Below are 22420 nucleotides of genomic sequence, written 5' to 3'. Positions count from 1 at the left end.
ACAAGGACCGATCCCCAGAAGAAGAGTGATCACGAACCTCAGCATTTTATGAGAAGTTAACAAATTTGTGTGTATGCATCGAAATTATGATCTATGAGCAATTTGACAACGTTGGCCAACACTAATGATTCATGATACTTTACATCTTTCCCAACACCACAACTGACCAATACTCTACGTGTATTCACCTCACACATTACCTCGTTACCTTCTCTCATCTACAAGATACTTGTGAAAAACGAACAAGTTACCGTAACCGTGTGAATGCAGAAAATTACACAAGTATGTGATATGGATACCAGGTACATGTCACGATGCTCACTATCAAGTACTGTATATAGGCAAAGGAGCAAAGGAGATTAAAGAATAAGGAACATGAAGGGGGAAATGAAAGAGAGGAATCATGAAACCATGATATCATGATCACATGCATAAAATATTCAATTCTTGTTGCATTTGCATCTCTGTCCATTGTTCAGATCTAGTACCGTGAGTCTGAACGTCAGTCTTTCCTTCCCCCTTATCTGATCCATGTTATCTCATAGCTCATAAACTGCGGCGTGAGATGAGATGTTTCGCCGTTTTTAACGATTTGATAATCACACTGGGCACCGACGATATCTGATCTGATATAATCGACATGGCTGATTATCTGACAATCGAAACCGATCGGAGATGTACATGAGTGACGTAGGAAAAAAAAAAGGCTCGATTGAACGGGCTGATCTTGGGTCTAGGGAAAGGATCGAGATCATTTATAAAAGCAGCTAACAGCTAGCAGGGATCGTCTGGTGGGAATGAGGCAGACGATCAACCACTAACCACTGGCTCCAGTGCACTAGGGTGAATACGATCGGCGAGAAGATCAAGGCAGAACGGACCGCATCAGACGGATTTTTCTCCTTGGAAGGTGGGTTACAGGTGGGGGAGGGAGGTAATTCATGGGAATGTGGGTATGAAGGTATCCATAATGATAATTCCCGATCAATGGCAAGGGGAAAATAAATTGTGAACCAAAAAGGGGAGAGAAGGATCACATCGAGTCAGAAGAGAAGAAAAACTCACACTGACTACGATGACCCTCTGATCATCTATCATGATCCCATTAGCTGCCATACCTTCTTTTCTGATAATCTCAACGAATGGTAATCCACTTTTCACGTCCTCTTTCCATATCTGTCGATGGACAAGTATCGTAGGCTTGTCCACCACTCTGATTTTCACTTCCACTTTCTTTTCCTCCAAACTCCCTGGAATTGACTGGTTCTTCTTATCGACGGTTTTGTCCGTAGGGTCGACGTTAGACGATGGGTCTGATGATGAGTCGGACAGGATGGCGGAAGAAGAAGCTTCAGAGAGCAATCGACGGACGGTAAAAGGGGAGAAATCCAAGATACTGATATCTGATTTTCTGGGAGGTTGGTCGTTCAATCGGGAAACCTCGCGTCTTCGCTCCAACTGTGAATGGAGAAGAGAGACGAAACGATATCCAGAACAAGAGCAGACCTGTATGTAAGTGAGACGTAACTTTCTTCTTTGTCATTTCCCTCAAACCCCTCCACTGACTAGCGTTGAGGCCTTCAGTCAAATCTGAAATAGGTGAGACTGGATTTAACGGAAAGAGGCAGAAATGGGGCAAGCAGAACAAGACAGATGATCCGCGATGATAGATGGTCTGACAGACTGGACAGAGGGAAGTAGAAAATCCGCACTCACCCAATTACGTCTAGTCATCGTAACCTCTTGCAACCTCGCTCGACTGGCCCAAACATCCCATTCCAAAGTTTCAAGAACATTCCAAAACCCAAAATCACGTTCGGTCCAACTCCTTCTCCATCTCTCCTCTCCCTTTTCACCCAATTCCACGAGCATTTCTCGCAATATGAACAACTCAAACGACGTTCCGTCCACATCATCCCCCTGAAACCCGGCAGGAGTGGCTTCAGTGACTTGAAGCTCAAATACCAACACCCCTTTCTTAGGATCTTGAGTGAATGGTTTTTGTAACTTGATCCCAGAGCCAGGATCAGGTTTAGAAGGTGGAAAGGGGGGATCAGGACGGACGTCGAAACCTCCCACACTGGCACCTTGGACGAAAGCTGGGAGCTCGAGTTGAGCAACGAGTACAGGTCGGTGACTCGTATCGTCTAGGTAATCGGGACCGAGAGGCTGGACGGGGTTGATATGTGATTTGGGGTCGGAGAGTAAGGAGTAAACCTGTATGACAGGGGGAAAGACGGAGGCTACTGAACGTGTTTCTGTAGGAAGCACAGGAGAGACGTTGTGTGTGGTGGTGAGAAGGAAGGTGGTAGGTGATAAAAGGGCGAAGGAAGCGAACCATCCTGCTTCGACGATGGCATGACGCTGAGATTAGCCAAGACTCCCTTGCTACAATCATCCACCAGGGACGAGATACATGGAAACACATTCAAATGTAGGACAACCCGTGTCAAGGGGACAAGCAAAGACATTCCGAGAAGGGAAGGATTGAGACTCATTCACAAACGGGGCACTGGGTACCACACGGACACGTCCAGGCGCACCAGACACTCTCATTTGCTTTTCGTAAGGAAACGGACTCGAAGAACAGTTGAAAGTGCAGCAGAATTGACAAATGTGTGAGGAATATCAACGACACTCACAGCTAAAACTCTCCCCGTCTTCCAATTCCAAGCAACTAACTCTTCATCAATCCCACTTATACCTCCTGCACCAAAATTCATACCGACACCCAATCCGGCCAAGATCCACTGAGGAGCCGATCGACTAACCAACACACACAATGTGTCACCCATGACCTGTATCAACTGTCTTGTCTGAGTCAAGCCAAGGGAGAACGGAGGAAAGTCTAGAGAAGGTATTTGTGCCAATGGGTGCGGGGTGAAAGATGATAATGTGAGAAGGTGAAAACGGTGAGTTGGGGGAGGTCCATTAGGTATCGATGCTTCTGGCCTGTTCGTCAGATGGCCGTATCCTTTAACGTCCCATCGATCATTCAGATGAAGCAAATATTTTGTCGACTTACCGATATTCACTGACGACGAGAAGATCTTGAGTGGGGTCCATGGTGAGGTCTGCGATGGAGAAACGGGCTTTATAGCTCTTAGTAGGGAGTGGAGGATTGTTGAGATCTGGATCGGCAGAGGAAGGTAAAGGTATGAGTCGGATCGATGATGGCTAGAGGTGAGCTCCATTACTTCTGACATTTATAACGGTGAGTCATAGACCATCGACAATTGCATAGCTCCTGCCATCGAGAGTGAAGCAACAACGCTTAGTGCTGGGTGACACGGAAACAAGGAGAAGACGGCGAGACTCACTCGATGTTCATCAAAATCCCCATAATCATCACACATCAAGAATATCCCTTCTTGCAACTCATAAACTCCAGCGGGTCCATCAACCTCAATCTTTCTCCTACAAACGGGATCCAACGTATCCCATCTCTTTTGTCTCTCTTTTAACTTATCCAATTTCTCTCCTGCTGACAAAACTCCTCCAACCTTTCTAACACTTGACTGTGTGGGCCAATCGGGCATCCGAACAGAAGGTATGGACTCCCGTTGGTTCATTCCGTTTCCCACGCTGTCCACAATGGGCGGAATGAGTGGTTCGTTGGGAGCCAAGTTTCGGGGTGTTATATCGGAGTTGAGTGATATAGGGGGTTGAGGTTGTACATGTGAGTTAAGTGTTGAACCGAGTTGAGAAGATGGTAAATTGGGATGAAGTGATAAGTTTGAGTCGGAAGTCATATCAGAGTGAAGAGGTGATATATCGGAGTTGAATGATAAAGCGGAGTTAACATGATTCGCCATTGTTCTCAAAAACGTTGATGTTGTCGATTGAGGTAAATCGATATGAGCAGATATATGTAGGTGAAAGTCATATTGTAATTGAGCGGAAGTTTCATATATCCCTTTGAGTATTTTACATACCTATGGTATCAGTATTGATTTCACATGCCAAAAGTGTGTAGTTCCATTTACCAACCTGAAGGCCAAGCAAGCACTCTCAAAAATAGATAATGATCGTATGGAAAGTGTGGTTTGAGAGGGGAGTAGGTAAAGCGATAATGTTCAAGAGTAGATGGATAGATTTGAATGGTCGCTGAAGATTGTTAAGGGTGACTGGACGGATAGATTGAAGAGTGGTGCGACCAAGTGAGAACGTATGAAGGCTTGTTCAGTAATGATACCACATGAAACATATATCTCGAAGAGCTTTGTTCATATTGATAAGATGAACGATATCCAAAAACTCACACCTCTCAAATTCAATCGATCATCATATCCCAATTGTTCAAAGACGTTTTCTAAAATCTCCTGTGGTAAAGCTGACAACGTCGCTTTATCGTCTTTCCCAGGAGAGGCCATCTTCCCAATGAAGTCTTCACCTCTTCACCAAGTCTCGAACTTTGCAGCTCGGAATGAACCGATTGAGGTTAAGAAAGGTTCTTGGAAGCCCTTTGGGAAAGATATGGAAGAAGGATGAGGGAGTGAGGATTGAAAAGGATCGGAGTGGGAGAAGTGGTAAGTGGTGCACATCGGACAATCGAGAGTGAAGGGGAGGGATATGTTACGTAATTTCATTTCACAAGACGCACGGTCCAGCAAGACACAGCATCGACGTTTGACGCGAACGCGATGAGGGGATTGTTTTCACCTGGACCCACAACGATCAACGAGCAAGAGACAGTCAAAAGTCCAAAAACGTATAAATGTATGCATAAAATTCATAATCGTGTAAATGATGATATCATACATAGATTAGATCACTATCACACTTCTTGACCTCCACCTTCTCTACCTTTCAAATCCTCCAATTCTTTATCCACCACAGCAGCGTCAAAGAACCCCTCTCTATCTATGCCATCGACTTTTTCATCGTATGCGTAATCTTTCTCCGCTATGGATCCTTCATCAGGTCGAGTAGGATATGGTGTTTCGGGTAATGGGTCAACTATCAATGGAGGTATACGTCGAATCGTCTCGAGATGAGCTTCGTTCGTCTGTAAGTCAGCTAAACACTTCATCGATCTTTCTCATAAAGTGAGATCTTTCGAGTAACGACATAGTTACACTGATATCACCTGCAACGGAATAGTGAGTGCCTATTAACAAGTATAGTATGGCCAACTCTCAATAATGGACATATAACAAGACCGGGAGGGAGATCAAACAAGAAGTACCGACCTGAAGATTCTGCCCAGCGGCTATAGCTTTCATTATCCCCCCACTTGCTTTCTCATGTAATCCTCTCCTCAGACCACGTTGATAAAAACCAGAAATCACCTCCAAAGGCCAATCATCAGGTACCAACCTCAACACCCTTTCCATATCCAAATGCATCGATTGGGCATTCAAAAGATTTGAAGCTTGTTTGATCGTTGAATCACTACCAATCGTCAGTTCTTTATCCACTTAGCAAGAAAAAAATAATGACTACTCACCCATCTCGCATATACACCCCTAATAATTCCATCACTGAATTCTCTTGAAGTTGAGGATCTACACTTCCCCTTTTCTTCCTTCCTATCTCCCCTATATTGGCCCAAGGAGCTAAATCAGATAATCTAGAAGCAACTCGTTTGGCCGTTTTGATAGTGATGAATTCTCCTTGTGTGCAATAAGTTTGAGCGGACATTCCATCTCCAACATCTCTCGCTAACAACGATAAAGCCCTTTTGGTCTCGCCCAACTAGGGCATCAGCTTAGCACTTCCATAGTGGGAAGGGGAAGGCAGAAGAAATTTCAAGACTCACTCTTCCCAGGATTACGGCCAGTTCATATTTCAACAACTCTTGTCCCTCAAACCTTTGTGATGCATCCTGAAGGTCATAGAATGGCGAACCTTGTAGAAAAAGCATAAGTTTCAAACGAGTGAACTTGATCGGTGTCGGAGGAGCCACTTCAGCTAAGTAAACAGGAAATGGGTCAGGATCTATTTGAAGCCGGTAGTCCGCTTCGAGCTCTTCGAGATGGTATTTGACCCCGTCATCTTGTACCAGTGAGAGGACGGTGTCGATCAGACGGGTGAGTAGGTCCTCGTGGAGATCGCGAGAAGAAGACTTCTTGTTTACTACTACGTGCTCGAGATACTCAAAGGACACTTCTGGAGAGATTTGCCTTAAGTCGGAAAGAAGAGAGATGTCGTCAATTTTACCAATGGCAGGATTAGGAGACATGATGAGCTGCATCGTCAGCTTGCCTGCCAGTGCTCAAGGCACTCATTCAGGACTCATAGCTATGGGGGATGGGCGAAGTGAGAAGAGTTGACCGAAGCGATACTCACTGAAAGTCCCTTATGAGCATCACGTGCGACCAGCCATAGGACATATTTCCTCCAAATAACAGGATCAGTGACACCTTCGATCATCTGATATATCTCTTCGATGGGATCGTCACAGAGCGGATCCCCGTGTTGAGATTCTGCAATTCTTGACAGTCAGCGTGACCCCACGGGCAGTCATGAGCTTACCCTCGAAGAATCTCCAATACCCTATCGATTCTCCCTTGCTGCCTTAGGACGGTCGCCAATACGTAGGGTCTTTTCTCCAGGAACGGCTCCAGTTCACTCAACACCACATCATTAGGCGAAGCTAATAATGCGAGAAGCTCATTGGTGATCCCTTGATCCGCCATCAACTTCGATAGAGTCGTATCGATGACCTGAAATGTCAATGACCACTCATCATATTCTGCCGGTCCACAGAGGAGTCTCGAGGGGACAAACGTACAATGTCAATCTTTCGAGAGTCTACACCTCTCGCCCCGCCTTTTCGCCGCGACGCCCTCGTACGTCTCAGCAATTCAGTAAGCATAGTCTTAGCATCATCGTACAACGCGTCCCGTAGCTCAGTTGTTTCCGGTGCACTTTGCGAGTTTGGAGACACATGTGGGGAGTAGTTTCTCTTGATGCTATTCGCAACTGTGACATCAGCTGGATCTAGAACTCAGAAAGGTCAAATTGACTGATTTGGTCTACGGTGGGCATTTCGAGCACGACCTCTCGAAGTCCTTCGTACACTTCGACATCTTCTGCTGAGCCTATGACCTTGCCTCGGAATGCAGGAAAGAGACGGACTATGAGACGAGGATCGACTTTACCACGGGAAAAGTATTCGCCCGCGCGTTCAAACATCGCTTCTAGCAAGAGGTGTGAGGCGAGGTATAAGTGAAGATAACGCATTGTAGCTAGGTGGGTTGTCTACTCCGGTCAGTCGGACACTGACATCAAAGCTTGAAAGATTGACCTTATCCTGATCCACCTCCCCTCTTCGTCCCCTCCTGCGTTCCTCGTCTACCGCGGCAGTGGCTTCTTCCATTCGACGTTCAGCGCATAACCTCTCCACCCGCAGGATGATCGACGCTGGCGAGAGTGACATGATCGTATTCGGTCCAAAGACTACAGTCTCTGTGATGACTGTCGAAAATGGATCCTTGACAGCGGGCGCGGTGGTCTGTAGTAAGGAAGTTTGCGTAGCCGAGAATATAGGTCGTCGTCCGAAGTCAGGAGGTGAGGATGGTGGGGTCAGGCCCGATCCAGATGACGGTTCAATCACCGGTGGGATGACATCCAAACTAGGTAACATGTTTTCATCGACTGCGTCGACACTCATGTTGCTCAAGTCTACTCTGGGCGGACTTCCAGAATGAACTCTGATGGGTGCCAGATTGGGGGGTGCCAATTTCCCACTGAGCAACTGCATCCGTCCAGCTTTCAATCGTTCGTCCCTGACCAAGTCCCTAACCTCCACACCGTAAGGAGAATAGCTGAGAGCCGTGGCGTTCATAGATAGGTCGAGGGTGACGATCTGTATAGGTTTGTCAAGATCGTCCAGTCTGTGTACTCTGATGGTTCCATTTTTCAACAAAGCAATGATGAAGTTGGCCTCAATGGCAAGACTGAGTGGATGATCAGGCCATTCCATCGTTCCCCTCACAGGATCACCCTGCCCATTCAGGAAGACACCCATGGTACTGACTCCGGTAAACGAGGTGACAAGAAATTCGTTTTCACCAGGTATGACGACTATATTTGGATTTGGGTCAAAATCGAGGGTGGTAGGGTCGAGCTGAGAGACGGGCAATACTTCAGTGAGTGATGCGTCTGAGAGATCGATGATGCTGTATGTGCTTTGGTCGGCCGACGGTATGGAAGCGCATAGAAATGTAGATGTCAGAGCTATCTGAGTAGGTGCAGATGGCAAAGGGATTTCCTGTCCGTCAGTCTTATTAATAGGGATTGATAGGACAACCAACCTTTGCGAGTGTCATGCGTTGTCCAACTTTGTATATAGCCAAGCCTTTCCGTCTCACCACGACCATGGTCATTTCTGAACTCTTATCTTCAGACTCGGGGCCCGTCCAATCGAGCTCATCATCGTCTAGGGTGACAGTCACGACACCTCTGATGGTGGGGATAACGGTAGAGGGGACCGCTTCGAGATTAGGAAGGTTAACAGGATGCACTGTCCCGTCTGAGATCATCAGCTGAGTAATGTTTGAGCAGCTAACCTACACACCTGAGAGAATGAAGGCCCTACCAACTTTCGGGAGGAGCACGATCTTGCTGACAGGTCGACGAGGGAACACGGAGTATTTGTTCTTCAAAGACCAACCTTGTGCCTAAGGCGTCAGGCAAGTTGACTGAGAGAAGAGTCGACTGACTTGGGACGTCCCCGCACTCCCATCACATACCCACCATTCAACAACACCATCTGTTCTGGCGACGTAGAGGTTAGGTCCATAGCCTTCTACGCAGGTGACTTCTATTTTCTGGTCTGAAGGGACGGACTCGGGTCGAGAACGGTCGGGAGAAGAGGTAGGAGAAGAGCGGAATGGGGAAGATTGAGCGGCTCTACGGGTTGCTGATGCGGCTAAAGAGGTGAATGAGGAGGATATGGATGGTTGCGGGGAGGTAGAGAGTGGTTGAGCTGGAGGTCAGTGACAGGTTTTGGAGACTGCAAGTGAAAGGGAGACGAACCTGGGGATGAGAGATCTAAGAGGTCTTGAGATTTATAGAGTTGTGTGAGGACGGGTTGAAGGTGGAATGGACCGGGCAGGAGGGTCATGGTGAGTGAGTGAGGGAGTGAGGGAGTGATCAGTGAAGCAGACCCGGTTCACCCAGTCTATGTCATGAGCCTTGAGTAGTAGGAGAGAGTAGGAGTCGAGGTGACGATGGTGAAACGGAAGAAAGCCACGTCATGATAAGCTTTAATCCGAATGCCCCGATGGGGACGGAACTGAGAAAGAGCTAAGGGTGGAATGGTCCAAGCGAGGACCCTGAAACGAGGGTGACACTTGCCGGAAGTGGGCTGTGCCGGGGGGGGGGGGGGGAGTGCGCATGAGCCATGGGCCATGGACCAATCGATCATCATGCAATCAGGGGCGAAAACTGGGTGTGGAAAAAGTCGGGATCAGCTTATAACGGACTTTTCAGATCTCTTCCTACATCCTCGCTTGTTTTCATCATTATTATTGGGGGGAAACCACCTCGTGGCTAAATCTATTACATTCTCAGCGCCCCTCGTCTTACATACTCTTAACATTAAGAGACCCCCAACAATAAACGACGTCGACTACCTGACACCGACCCCTCCCTTTGGTGGCCATTCCACCCATCATCAACCTTTCACTCTTTCCCAGGTCAGACGACTTGCCACCACTTCCTATTATCCCCTCAATTCTTCCCTAAATCCCCACGAGTGGCCACGAGTTGTCGTACACCTGACTTCTTTTCATCCTCACTTCGCTTATAGCGATCATCATCCACAGATAGTCACCACATCTTTCCTCTACACACGAAATACACTCCCATCATTCCCATCATGCCTTCACCTCCACCTCAACCTGTCCCTACCAATAACCCCCACGCCGCGTTCAAACATCCTCAGAACATCAATACATCACCTAGAACAGGTATGTCACCCATGTCATATGGTGCCATGACCGGTATAAGTTTCACCGGAGCCGCGTTCTCAATGGAAAAGTCATCAGCGGGCGTGGGAATCCCAGTCAGAAGCTTGAAAATGTCCGGCGTCGTAGGTGGTGTCGCGGGAAGTTATGGTGCTAGGTTCTATAGTGGAGCGTGAGTTCAAGATCAACCTTCATATTCTCTTACTCATTCAATCATCAATATCTTTTGGGATCGTGGATCTCGAAGCGAGTGGGTTGAAAAAACGAGCTGATCGAATTCAGAGTGGGTTCTCCTCCAGCGCCCTTTTCAACTTCCATCACAATGGTTGACCCTTCTTCAATCTCACGTAGATCATACGCCGCAGCCGTTCAAAATCGTAATTCAGATTATCCAATGAACGCACTCTCGTCATCCTTCAACTCCCTATCCATGCATGCCATGTCTACCTCTTTAGGGACGTCATACACCCGTGGACAGGTACATTCCTTATTGGCCGCAAGATCAGATGCCGAACTTACAAAAGAATACATGTGTTGTACACAACGTTTTGCCGGATTACACGATTTATTGGAACATGTGGAAGATATGCATCCTCTCGGAGGTGAAATTGATAATCAAAATAATCATTTCTTCTCGATGGATATGGATATGGAAGAATTGGATGAAAAACCCTTGATCGAACGTACCACTTCATTGGCGGGTTCATCGATGACTAGCGAGAGCCGATCTTCTGAAATAATACCGACATATCCTGTACCTATCAGTAAACCAACCACTCCGACGTCAGAATTCCCTGTTCCAGTTCCAGTGACGGGTAATTCATTCCAAATTTCAGACGTTCTCACTTCTCCATTGGAAGTTCATGTCCCTTCTGCCCCATTATCAAGAGTCTCAACGAATACTTCTTCTCCGGCCGATGGATCAGTCGTCACACCTAACACATCGGGTCAAGCTTCTCCTGTATTTCCAAAGATGGCACCTGGTCGATCTGCTTTTTTCCCAATCGCCAAACAACCTATCAACCATAAACGTCATTTCGATAGGGCTTTCAATGATGTGGTGTCGGGCAAAGCAGCATCACCCAAGACGAATACGGAAGATGGTCAAACGTTGAAATTACCAAGAGCCGTGGCACCTACTGTATTACATGGTTCCGGACCGTCCACTTCAGACACGCCAGGTCAAGGAACGAATACAAGTGGAAATGGGGAGAACAAATCCACAGATTCACCTTTACCTCAACCTAGCTTGTTTTCAACGGATAAACCTTGGAGATGTCCGAATCCAGGATGTAATAAATCTTATCGTCAAAGTAATGGTCTGAAGTATCATCGTGAGAAAGGGTTTGTCCTTCCGCATTTCTAATGAAAGTATAATGCTAATGAGATCAGACAATGTGATTTTGCCATACATGATGCTGTGGACTTGGGTCTCACTTTTGAAGAAGCGGAAAGACGGAATAAACCTTTCGTATGTGCGGTAGGTAATGGATGTACAAAACGGTATAGACAGATGAACGGGTTGAAGGTGGGTTTTATCACCGTTCTCCGACTCTCATCATTCATCTTTCGTACCCACGTCCCTGCTCCAGTCGTCTTATTTTTCTCTCACACTCGGTGATTCTCTGTAAAGAAGACACGCATATGGCATCGACTAACAACCAGTATCATTACCTCAATTCCGGTGCACATGGAGCATGGGGTCTTAGATTATTAGAAAACGGTACTCATCCCGCACCAATCAATCCCATCTCAACACCTTCAACTCCCATTTCATCATCTTCAACACCTAAACCTCGTCCAATAAATGCACCTTACACGATCCCTAATGTCTCTCGGCCCAGTACCATCACTCAAAGTCAAACTCCCGTTAGACCCGGTGCATTAAGTCAAACGAGACCAAGTAATATATCAACTTCAACCATTCAACCCACTCAAACCCAAACTCAAAGTGGGACATCGAACCAAACGAGACCGAACAATATATCAAACCAGAATACAAAAATCGGAGTATTGAGTCAAACGAGACCTAATCAAATCCCCGTTCAGACTAAAAGACCTATCCCGACGGGTCAAAATGCTTTAAATAGGATAGGAGGGAATGGTTTAAATCAAAGAGGTCCAGAAGCTATGTTATTCGCTGTTGGACCGGAGGATTTGTTGGGGAGATCATAGGTCATTCTCACAACGACACAAGTGTTTCTCAATAATTACACGATTTAATCAATCTTCCATCTGACACGACGCCGATCAAATCATCCTTAAAACAAAAGATCTTGGTAATGGTTCATTCCATTTCCACGCTCAAATCAAGTTTTTCTTGAATCATCTTGTAACGAATTGATTCAAGATTCATATGAAAACTCAAAAAAAAATTGAAAAAAAATTCAACAATCATCTTGTCAATATCAAGTACAGTATGTATGATCTGATCTGTATAAAAACAACCACATCTTTCTTCAACTTTGGTGAAATCCGTATTTGTATACAAATGGTAGATTGGTAAAATGGTAAAATGATAAAATGGCACTGTTGTTGTGCCTCTTTTGCAAAGTTTTTTAGTATAATTTGGATCTTTTGTCATGTTGCCATGCACCTTTTTTTGCTCTTTCGTTGCACTTGTATTTCCCCTTCATCAATAATTACAATTTCTTTCGTCTTAGTTCAAACAGTGAAGTAGTGAAGTAGTGAAGTAGTGAAATTGTGAAGGAGTGAAGTAGTGAATTAGTAAAGTAGTGAAGTAGTGAATTAGTAAAGTATTGAAGTAGTGAAGTAGTGAAGTTGTGAAGGAGTGCAGTAGTGGATAGGGTCATGATTATCGAACATCTTTTGCATGTGTATATTTTCCCGAGCGAGCATGACCAAGATTGAAGATTCAACTTCCCATACCATCTAACTCACTCCTACTCCCCGTCCGATGACTTATGGTCAATGGTCAAGGAGGGTTTCATACTTTTATTCGAGGTCCTGTGTGATTTATCATATTCACTAATATCCCCTGCCATCTTGTCGTGTCTAGAATCCCAGATAGTGGTAGTACTACCAACATCCATCAAGTTGACGTACCACCAACATCCCAAAAGTACTGTTCACCGACCTTTTTCAACAGCGCACCATACCCCACTCCTCAAGTCCGTAGATTTCCGACTATCTTCTCATGTCGTCGTACATACCTTCTGTCCCTTCCTGCTGTCCATCCGCAACGGCAATCCAGCACTGTAAACCAGGATTATGCCTCAAAAATGACCATGACGAAGAAGATGAAACGATGTGAAAACATAAACCTCCCCAATCACTCTCTCTCCCTCTTGATCACCTCAACAACTTCTTGTGCCGTCTGAGCATTCGTTACCCTCAACGTATAAGGCGCCGCCACACCGACTTGATCAAAACCTAGGAATTTCACCATGAAACCATCTGATGTGGGGTTTATATTTTTATTCAAAGACATATTCTGTCATCAATTTGAATTCCCTCATGTAACTCTACCACGTGCACAACGCAGTACACCTTTGTACGAAATCCTGATATCATAGTTCTATGCTTCCGAGTAATCGAATTATTCGATCGAAGATGTAGGATTGGATCAAGTCCATCCACGGTTGATGGGATATGTAGATTGAATTTGATCGCCATCTTCGTTCGCCGGTCATCGTCAATTGTAAAGGAATTGAAAACCATCAGAGGTATGACACAAGTGAGATAGTGTGAACATGGAGGTATCGATGATGGTAGGGAAACAATTCAAGTTCACTCACCAAGATCACATTACCAGAACCGTCCGTACGCATCAACAACCTCTTTTTACCTTTCCCATCCCCTTCCTTAGTATTACTCTTCAACATGAACTTTCCAACTCCTTCCAATTTCTGAACTCCTTCTGTGAACCTATACAATTTCGCTCTCGCTTCGAAGATTGTCTCTTCACCCTCTTCACCCGCCCCGACAGTTTCAGCCAAGTTTTTACTCGTCTCATATGGTTCTTCTACTTCTTCCCCCGCAGTTCCTGATTCGCTCGGTACTGTCACTGATGTTGCAGCAGGTATCGACGCCGGGACTGACGGCGTGGATCCGAATGTGAAAGCGGGTGTACTAGTGGAATTGGAAGTCGCGCCGAAAGAGAATGAAGGTGTAGTTGAAGGTCCAGAAGCAAAATTGAACGTCGGTCCTGATGAAGTGGTAGTCGAGGAACCAAATGCGAAATTGAAAGGCTTAGAAGTTACAGGTGCGGTATTACCAGGAGAAGATTTGGCACCTCCAAATGCTAATTGAGGTTGGGAACCCCCCGGACCAAATTTTCCCAGTTGAGTGGGAGAATTGACATTGGGTTTTTCTAATTGAGAAGAAGGTGAAAATGTTTTGCTTTCCGGAGTGGTTTGTTGTAGAGGGACCGATGGTGCGAATGAGAATAATCCCGATTTTCTCTGTTCCGAAGAAGGTGTTGAGTTGGGGACTGTACCATTACCTCTCTCAGGTGCTTGACGTTCGGTCGACTTGTTTTCCTCATCAAGGACTTGCTGTGCCAGGGCGTTAACCTCTGCAGAGGGTTTCTTAGGAGTACTCGTACTGGATTCTGACGGTTTGCCGAATACGAAGGGAGCTTTGGGTACGCTGGGTCCGTTGCTCGATGGGACAAGAGTGAATCCCCCACTCGGAGTAGTAGGTTTTGCGGGAGGGAGCCCAAAGGAGCCGACTTTGGGCAAGGCAAATGTTGGGGCTTTCGGTACGCTGGGAGCTGACGCTCCGTTGGACTTTGGGTATGTGGAAGAAGACTTGGCTGGTGCCCAGCCGGCAGTCTTGACTGCTTGAGATAGATATGATTCGTACTGGGATGATAAATCAGGTAAGCAGGATGACAAATCAAGGAAAGGGTCGTTTTCGAGAGTGTGAGAGAGAAAAGTCAGGATTGAATGGTTGAGACCTCGAAGAGATGTCCAGTAAGAAACTTCACCTTCATCAGGCGGGGTTTCTTGGGTTGGTTGAGGAGCAATGGCCTCGTTGGTCGTGATTGCCGCATTATCTTCGGTTGATAGCAGAGTCGACTTCGGAGGCTCCGAGTTGGTAGCTGAAACTGTAGCCGTAGGTTTGGCCACGGCGGCACCAGCACTGGGGGCAGGGCTAGCCGTGGAAGCCGCAAGGGTTTCTGTCGGTTTCGTTATCGCGGACGTCGTCGAAGGTTTGTTGAAATTGAGTCCTGCAAAGGGATTGGTAAGGGCAGGTTTATCCTTTGGAAGCTGTGGTTCACTAGGAGTAGAAGCAGAGGTTTGACCAAATGCGAAGCTGGGTGCTTTAGGATTCAGCCCGGAAGTGGGGGCAGACGTTTGACCAAAGTTGAATGCACCAGATGATGTGGGTGCAGAGTCTTTAGGTTGACCAAAACCACTGGTGAATGAGGATCGAACGGGTACAGCAGAGACGGGTGGTTTCTCTGGTGACGATGTAGTCGGCTTGGAGAAAGCGAAGCCTGTGAAAGGGGAGGCTGCTGGGGCGGCGGCGGCAGGAGCAGGAGGAGTGAATGAGAACCCGGAGGAGGAAGGGGCAGTGGCATTGAATGAGAATCCTGAGGAAGGTTGGGTGGAAGCGCCAAAACTGAAACTCGCAGAGGATGAGGGGGGAATGGATGATGTGGAAGAACCAAAAGTCGACCCTCCAAACGTTACCGGGGGAGGTGCATTAGAGGCAGAAGGCTGAATCGTCAGTCGGTGCCAAGAATGACGAGATCGAGATCTTACAGTTGGTATTGGGGATGCAGAAGACTCCCCGAAGCCTCTCCGCTTAGGCATACCTTTTATTCTCGCTACTTTAGCTTGAACATAGATCTTGTGGATAGGATCGACTCACTGTCTACCCGTCACAGGTGCCAAAGGTTGGGAGCGTACACCGGGCTGGTAGAATCAGTACAGATCGTTGACACAGTGGGAGTGACTCACGTCTTCCTCATTCTCTGAAGCGGACTCCTGTTCATCCTTGGTTATCTGCGATTCCGCACCACGCTTTGCCATGTCGATATAGGTGTTGATGAAGTGCAGTCAGAACTTACCGCAGACGAGGGAAAGTCGAATTTTGATTGAGGGTATGGTGAAGTTATTGGGAGCGGCGATGGCCGCAAATTGGAAGTGGGTGGTGGGTCAAAGCGCTGCTGTTCTCGAAATGATGAATGGATGGAATGGATGGATGGAATGTACTCACTCTACTCAAGGGGGGGTCATACTACTCTTCTTGCTCATCTCCCTCTTCTCTGACACAGAGCTCATCTTCAAGGTCCGAACCGTCATCTCAATAGCACAAACCTCCCCTGTTTCCCTCCCTATCGCGCATCACTCACCCACCATCTCATCACTCACCAAGACCATGACGTGATCAGCTGATCAGAATCCTTCACTCGGTGAGCCCTTTGTCACACATCTATCACGCAAGCTTACTCGTATGACAGGGCTACATGGCTACACAGATCCCTTATAACACTCGGTAATGTCGGCGGAGATCCCTGATATCTCGTCTACTTCACCCGGCCCACACTCACACGCTCGCAGGCGTACGACAACCTCGTCTTCCTCTTCCATCTCGGCAAACCGTGATAGCCCTTCAAAGCCTCACGGTCCTCGTCTACTCCCTTCTTCTCCCCCTTCAGTCTCCAAACGTGATCGTCCCGGGTCTTCTCGCACTCAATACTATTCTACTCCTCCATCAACTCATTTCATCGCTTCTATAGGACCAGTGAGAGAGATCATACCCCCTCCAAGCATCATGCATTCTTCACCCCGTTCCACGCCTTCTCCTTCGAAGACCACAAATGATGCCGACATCGTTATGGAGGATTCGCCCCATGCTCCTTATCGTCCTCCAGAGGCCGTCTTTGAACCACCTGAAGAACATCCCCCAGGTTATGTCCCAGGTGTGGTGGCGGAACATATCGGCACAGGCGATGATGAACAAGTAGTTCTTTGGGATAGCAAAGCCGGTCCATCTCGTCCCATGAAACCACCAGAAGCCAAATTGACAGATCTCTGGGACGCCGACGAAGAACCTTTACCCTTCAGTATTCCAGATCGACCCGTCATTGGAGCAGGTCTTCTACCAAGAAGGTTGCTGATGCTCGTTCATGAACATGAATTGGTCCTTCCTGTCATTGAGGACTTACCAAAACCAATTCCCAGGCGTCAGTCCATGCCGCCAGCTGTTCAACCGGATTTGATCAGATTTCCAGAGGACGAGAAGCCTGCAACATCTCCGACTACCCAAACGTCCAGTACACCGTCTTCGACATCGGAATCACAGCCCACTTCAACTTTGAATGATGTCTATGATGCTCTCCCTGGAGGAGTCGACCATAATCGAGAATGGTATTTCTGCGCTGTTTGCTGGGGGTGGGTTCACATTGTGTCTGGCCGAGGTCACCTTCCGGCTATCGACGATATGGATGTTTGGTCTTTACAAGCGGATAAAACATCCACCTATACAGATGATCCCACATACGAACAACGATACTCGGCTCGCGTAGAGGAACAATCACGCTTGAGAAATCTTCTAAGCTGTAATCACCTCGAAAAGACACCTGGGGAACATCACTTTCATGAATTTCATCATCTCCTTCAACCCTCGACCAGCTCCGTTCAGGTACCTAGGATCCCAGTAGACTCCGAAATGTGTGCTTTCCCTCATCTCACACCAGGTTTAGAGCCTGAGGAGTCGTGGCAGGTGTATCGCAGCCCGAGGAAACAGTCAAAGTTGTATGTTAGCTGCACATCTGACTTGTGGATCTTGGTAGATGCCGGACCTGTCCCAGGACAGATACCCGTGGGTCTTGTCGAAGCCTTCACCCTCGAAAAGGTCAACAATCCTCGGCCCGGGATGGACATGTACGAAAGTGTTAACAAGGCTTGGGGTTTGATCGTCACGTGAGTCATTCAAGGTTAGCGCTAGTACGAACTGACTGTAGACTGCTTGAGAACCCGTTATTCAAAGGTCAACGAGGATGGGTCAAACTGGAGAATAAGAAGTTTCAGGCGGAAATTGGTGCCAATATATCCTCGTGAGCCCTCCTGTGTCTCCTGTGATCGAGTCGCGCTCATAAAATGCAGCTCCGCCCTTCTTTACCAGATTGGATTTGCATGCCGGGAAGAATTAGAGGGGATTCGAGTAGGACCATTCCAGAAGAATGACAAGGTCAGTGAAGAGGACGTGAGGCAGATGGACAGATACATGCTCAGGACATGGGTGGAGATCTCTTTGTACCTTCAAGCATATCAGACACGAAACAGTCAGTCTCGAAAACTTCACTGTGTTCACAGACTTACCAACAGACCTGCCAAAAACTCTGTCTTCTGTCATCCCGACTGGGCTTGAGGAAGCGTTATCCCAGACGCTCGACCTCTCTGGCTATCCCGCCCGTCTGTACACTCCTTTTCCACTGATGTTCAAGCTCACCAGACAGTGGTCCGCTCTACAACCGAGTCCGTCCCTGATGCGCTAAACAGTTTGGGTGTGACCAAGTTTGACACGGCTGCTACCATCATAAAGGCTTACAACTTGCAAATACTGGATGATCCACGACCCTCACCGCTATATCTTAATGCACTGGAGCTACTCTCGCGGACTTCTATTCCGGACAGAGACACCCTGGAGCTCAAAGTGGGGATAGAAAGGTCGATGGGTGCTTATACTGCCAGTGAGTGGTGACATTCAAATCATGATCACCGCTGACTAAATTTCAGGCGATATCCAAGGAGCATACGCACGTATAGGCTATGATCAAGCACACGCCGCTTCCATCGAAGTGGAAGCTCACGACGCTCCTGACGAGTATATTCTCGACATGCACAAGAAGACGATGCAAGCTTCATCATCTGCCAGTGACAGGGCGGAAATATCTGCCGCGTTGGTCCTCATAGGTCGTGAGAGACGGTCGGAAAACATCCAACAGATAGGAAGAGGAGGACAAACTTTCATCTCCGTTGAAGACGCCTATTCTGCTTTGTCAGCCCCTAGGGATTGTATCGACGACGGTTTGGTGATGCAATACGAGATGGCAGTGGCGGAATTTCCTGGTAAAGCGGATCATTATCGAAAATGTCTCGAAGTCATCGCTTCTGCACCTGGTGAGGAAAGACCGTCTATCAGAACTTTTCTCGAGACTGGAAGTAAGGATTTCTCCGGTCCAGCTAGGAAAGATATTCCTGTAGGATTACACAATATAGGTAATACATGTTATCTCAATTCGATACTTCAATATCTGTATAGTATCAAACCTATCCGAGACGCGGTGATGGAATTCGAACAAGATCTTTTAGGCACGACTACACCTCCAAAACCAGAAGTCGAACGTTCTCGAAGATTTGTCAGACATTTACGTTTGTTATTCATACAACTTTATCTTTCCGAAGCTTCGGCTGTTCGACCAGAAGAAGAATTAGCTTATCTCGCTATCACCCGACCAGAAGTGGATCAAATCATTGAACCACCTGCTCCTACTAGGGATGCTTTCTCAGGTATAAACGATATCCCATCACCATCTTCTACCAAAGTTGCCACTCCTGAATATAGTCCAAGTCGAACCGATCTATCACTCCCTTCCTCTCCCGTTGCAACACCGACAAGAGAACAATCTATCCTCGGTAAACGTCAAAGCACAGATCGTGATTCCGACGGAGGTATCTCACCAGGAGCTAGGCCAAGACTCAAATCAGATGATTACGAAATGGAATCTCCTACGGATGCGAATCATAGTATGGACACCGCTCGCAATCTATCCCCTGATTCTGGGCCGATACAGAGAGGTTCAAGTCCTTCTATGACAGCGAGAATATTGAGTTTGGACATCAAATCTCCTCCTGAAGATTCTCTAGATGTGGTATTACCAAATTCGAATATCACTAGTTCACCAACGAATATCTTGGTACCTCCCCCTTTACCTCCCAGACCTAGGAGGGAATCCACATTGGCCTCAGGATTGAAATTTGGTCTTCAACAGGATTCAGCAGAAGTTCTCATAAATGTTTTATCTCAATTGGAATCAGCATTCGAACCTCCCGTCGCTAAGGATGGGACGAAAGGGACGAATCTGATACAACAATTGTATTCATGTAAATATCGTCAACAAATAATCTTTCAAACTCCTGAAGGAGTGAAAGAAGCTAGAGAACCTGTGGAAGGTGTTTTCGTACATCCTATAATTGGGGTGGAGGAGGAAGGGAAAGATTTGTCGGATTGTTTGGCTGAATTGTATCTCGGAGGGAGTGATATAGAGTATGAAGGAAAGAAAGGGGCGATGATGGATTTGATGGACGAGTTTCCGCCTATGTTGTATATACAGATGCGAGTGAGTGTTTTCCCCTTGGCCTTAATCTCTACTCTATTGGAGTTTCGCTTCATGTCATTACATTCTCTCCTCACCCATAGTGAGCCCTCGCAGGCTTTCAGCTTGTTGAAGTGGGCATTTGCAGTCAATTTCCTTCGCTATGTGCTTGACCTACAGCTTTCACTACACAAGAAATCTCGTCCTCTCACATGCCCACCTCCCGCCCATTTGAAATCGACCCACTTATGTCTTTGACATCACAATAACTCATTGGCATACCTACCGAGAGTAACCGGAAAGATGGTGTCTTTTGCTGACACCCAGCGCTCTCAATTTGACCTAGCTACCGGTCGCGAGAGAAAGACTAATACGCACATACCTTTTGGCCAGACGCTCAGTATGGACCGTTTCCTCGCCACTGCCGATAGACAGGCTCGAGAAGCGTCGATTGTTTTAACGCAGGAGATGATGAATGTTCGACATCGCTTACATCAATTGAGAAATCATAAAGTGAGTTGTGTGGATCTAATATTTCCTCTTGTCTCCAACTCGTTCCTCTATGCGCGTGTCCTGTTCCCCGCCTAATCCCAAACTCGTCGATCTTTTATTCTCTTGCTATTTCGCATGGACGGTACAAGATGTTGTACATTACTCGTTCTTGCTCCTGCTGAATTCTTTCACTTTTTTCCCTGAACATTACCCATATGTCCAAGTCATCATTTCCCCTTTTCCCTCTCCACCCTTTCCTCCCCGGTCAAGGTATTTGAATCATTCAACCTCGATCACCTGCTCAATTCAGATATTGAAGTCTCATGGAGAATATAGATATGTTAACTCACTCCAGCCCTTGTCCATCCCATCCACTTTCTTACACGTCCGTGACGCCCTCTCTGCATTATCCACAAACCCTTCCAACGACTTCGAACTAGATATCACCCCAGATCTTCTTCACGCCCTCACATCTGAATCTGATGAAGTCAAACGTGAGATCAGTCAATTAGAACTGAAATTACCTGAAATGAGAAAAGAATTAGATGAGATATGGAAAGGGAAAACGGAATGGGAATACGAGTTGATGTCTGTTTTCATGCATAGAGGCAAGACTAGTGGTGCAGGACATTATTGGACTTATCAATCGCATTTACCTGATCATCGTGAGTTGTGTTTTTTGACCTTTCCCCTTTTTGTTCTTCCTCTGCTTCTCCCTCTTCCTCCTCACTCTTTTCCTCCTCACTCTGCTCCTCCTCACTCTGCTCCTCCTCACTCTTCTCCTCCTCACTCTTCTCCTCCTCACTCCCCTCCTCCTCACTCTTCTCCTCCTCACTCTTCTCCTCCTCACTCCCCTCCTCCTCACTCTTCTCCTCACTCTTCCTCGGTATGAATCTCATTCTCGCTCCTCTCCTCCCCACTCTCCCTCTCGTACGCCCATTCCCTTTTACACACTTCCCAAACCCAGCATCGACAAATTGGAAAGATGAAATAAATCACAATACATCATACGAAGATAAATACAAGACGCCTGTCTGAGGAACAACTCCAGCCCCAACCCAAATATGATAAGACGTGACAATAGAAATCAAATAGTGAGACAAACAAAGAGTTTTAAACTGATGTTTTCAGAAGACAAATTCTTTAAATACAATGACGAACTAGTAACTCAAGTCCCTTCATCTGAAGTATTACAAGATAGAACAGGTAGTGATGCTAATCCAGCTTTATTATGTTATGTACGTAAAAACAAAAATTTAGTCGATACTTTACATCGAGCGATTTTAGAAGTAGGTTTGAAAGAAGAAACTCCTGAACTTGTTGAACCTATGGAATGATGAATGATACATTTGAGTAAGATGCATACATTTAAGCATGTTTATGAAAGAAACTATCATCAAACTTGTGTTTAGCATGTCATAACACCCTACCCTGTTTTCGTTTCTATTCGAGTACGTACAATCAATGGGAGTTAAGATTGTTCTTCCGTCAAGATTATTTCCTCCTTTTGAACAGAAGAAGACATGATTCTGTATGGATTAGAACATGTGAGTCGTAATTCACTTCATACTGACAAGACTTTGAAATAGGTATGGATATGGGATTTCCCATGATATTACTTTGTATGGTCGCAAGGAAGAATGTCCTCGTGGTCTTTGTGAATGTCTATAAGTAGTTTTTGCCCTGAGTATTACTTGAGGATTAATTAACTGTGTGA

General features: G+C 46.5%; 4 protein-coding genes across 4 annotated transcripts; 2 read left to right on the top strand and 2 right to left on the bottom strand.

The window, feature by feature from the left end:
* Window positions 1-423: 423 nt before the first annotated feature.
* On the bottom strand, window positions 424-4503 carry TREMEDRAFT_71382 (uncharacterized protein; the record flags this gene model as incomplete). Its single annotated transcript, XM_007003715.1, has 7 exons — window positions 4263-4503; window positions 3321-3935; window positions 3026-3177; window positions 2643-2952; window positions 1717-2364; window positions 1066-1506; window positions 424-495 (listed from the first exon to the last, which is right to left on the bottom strand). Exons 1-7 carry the CDS (start codon window positions 4371-4373, stop codon window positions 424-426), a joined length of 2349 nt encoding a protein of 782 aa, XP_007003777.1. The 5' UTR covers window positions 4374-4503.
* Window positions 4504-5138: 635 nt separating this feature from the next.
* TREMEDRAFT_68217 (uncharacterized protein) lies at window positions 5139-9073 on the bottom strand (the record flags this gene model as incomplete). The annotated part of the gene is made up of 12 exons (XM_007003648.1): window positions 5139-5394; window positions 5450-5697; window positions 5762-6190; window positions 6292-6436; window positions 6478-6668; window positions 6737-6927; window positions 6972-7206; window positions 7232-8218; window positions 8262-8479; window positions 8525-8627; window positions 8670-8857; window positions 8986-9073. The coding sequence occupies 12 exons, from the start codon at window positions 9071-9073 to the stop codon at window positions 5139-5141; spliced, it is 3279 nt and encodes a 1092-aa protein (XP_007003710.1).
* A 405-nt stretch (window positions 9074-9478) lies between these two features.
* TREMEDRAFT_71381 (uncharacterized protein) lies at window positions 9479-12528 on the top strand. Its single transcript, XM_007003714.1, has 5 exons — window positions 9479-10089; window positions 10200-11261; window positions 11310-11445; window positions 11583-11715; window positions 11762-12528. The coding sequence occupies exons 1-5, from the start codon at window positions 9830-9832 to the stop codon at window positions 11803-11805; spliced, it is 1635 nt and encodes a 544-aa protein (XP_007003776.1). The 5' UTR covers window positions 9479-9829; the 3' UTR covers window positions 11806-12528.
* Window positions 12529-16664: 4136 nt separating this feature from the next.
* TREMEDRAFT_68214 (uncharacterized protein) lies at window positions 16665-22040 on the top strand (the record flags this gene model as incomplete). The annotated part of the gene is made up of 10 exons (XM_007003647.1): window positions 16665-16878; window positions 16906-17815; window positions 17857-17949; window positions 17999-18177; window positions 18280-18585; window positions 18632-20235; window positions 20539-20781; window positions 21059-21092; window positions 21144-21368; window positions 21835-22040. The coding sequence occupies 10 exons, from the start codon at window positions 16665-16667 to the stop codon at window positions 22038-22040; spliced, it is 4014 nt and encodes a 1337-aa protein (XP_007003709.1).
* Window positions 22041-22420: the final 380 nt, after the last annotated feature.

Source organism: Tremella mesenterica, assembly GCF_000271645.1.
Source record: "Tremella mesenterica DSM 1558 unplaced genomic scaffold TREMEscaffold_3, whole genome shotgun sequence".
NCBI classification, from domain to species: Eukaryota; Fungi; Basidiomycota; class Tremellomycetes; order Tremellales; family Tremellaceae; genus Tremella; species Tremella mesenterica.
The sequence above is the reverse complement of the archived record's forward strand: the minus strand, read 5'-3'. Positions and strand labels throughout refer to the sequence as shown.

Coding starts and splice junctions, on each gene's coding strand:
- TREMEDRAFT_71381 (XM_007003714.1), top strand. CDS start 9,830: ATGCCTTCACCTCCACCTCAACCTGTCCCTACCAATAACCCCCACGCC. Junction 11,446..11,582: donor GACAGATGAACGGGTTGAAG/GTGGGTTTTATC, acceptor ACTAACAACCAG/TATCATTACCTCAATTCCGG. Junction 11,716..11,761: donor ATCTTCAACACCTAAACCTC/GTCCAATAAATG, acceptor CTCTCGGCCCAG/TACCATCACTCAAAGTCAAA.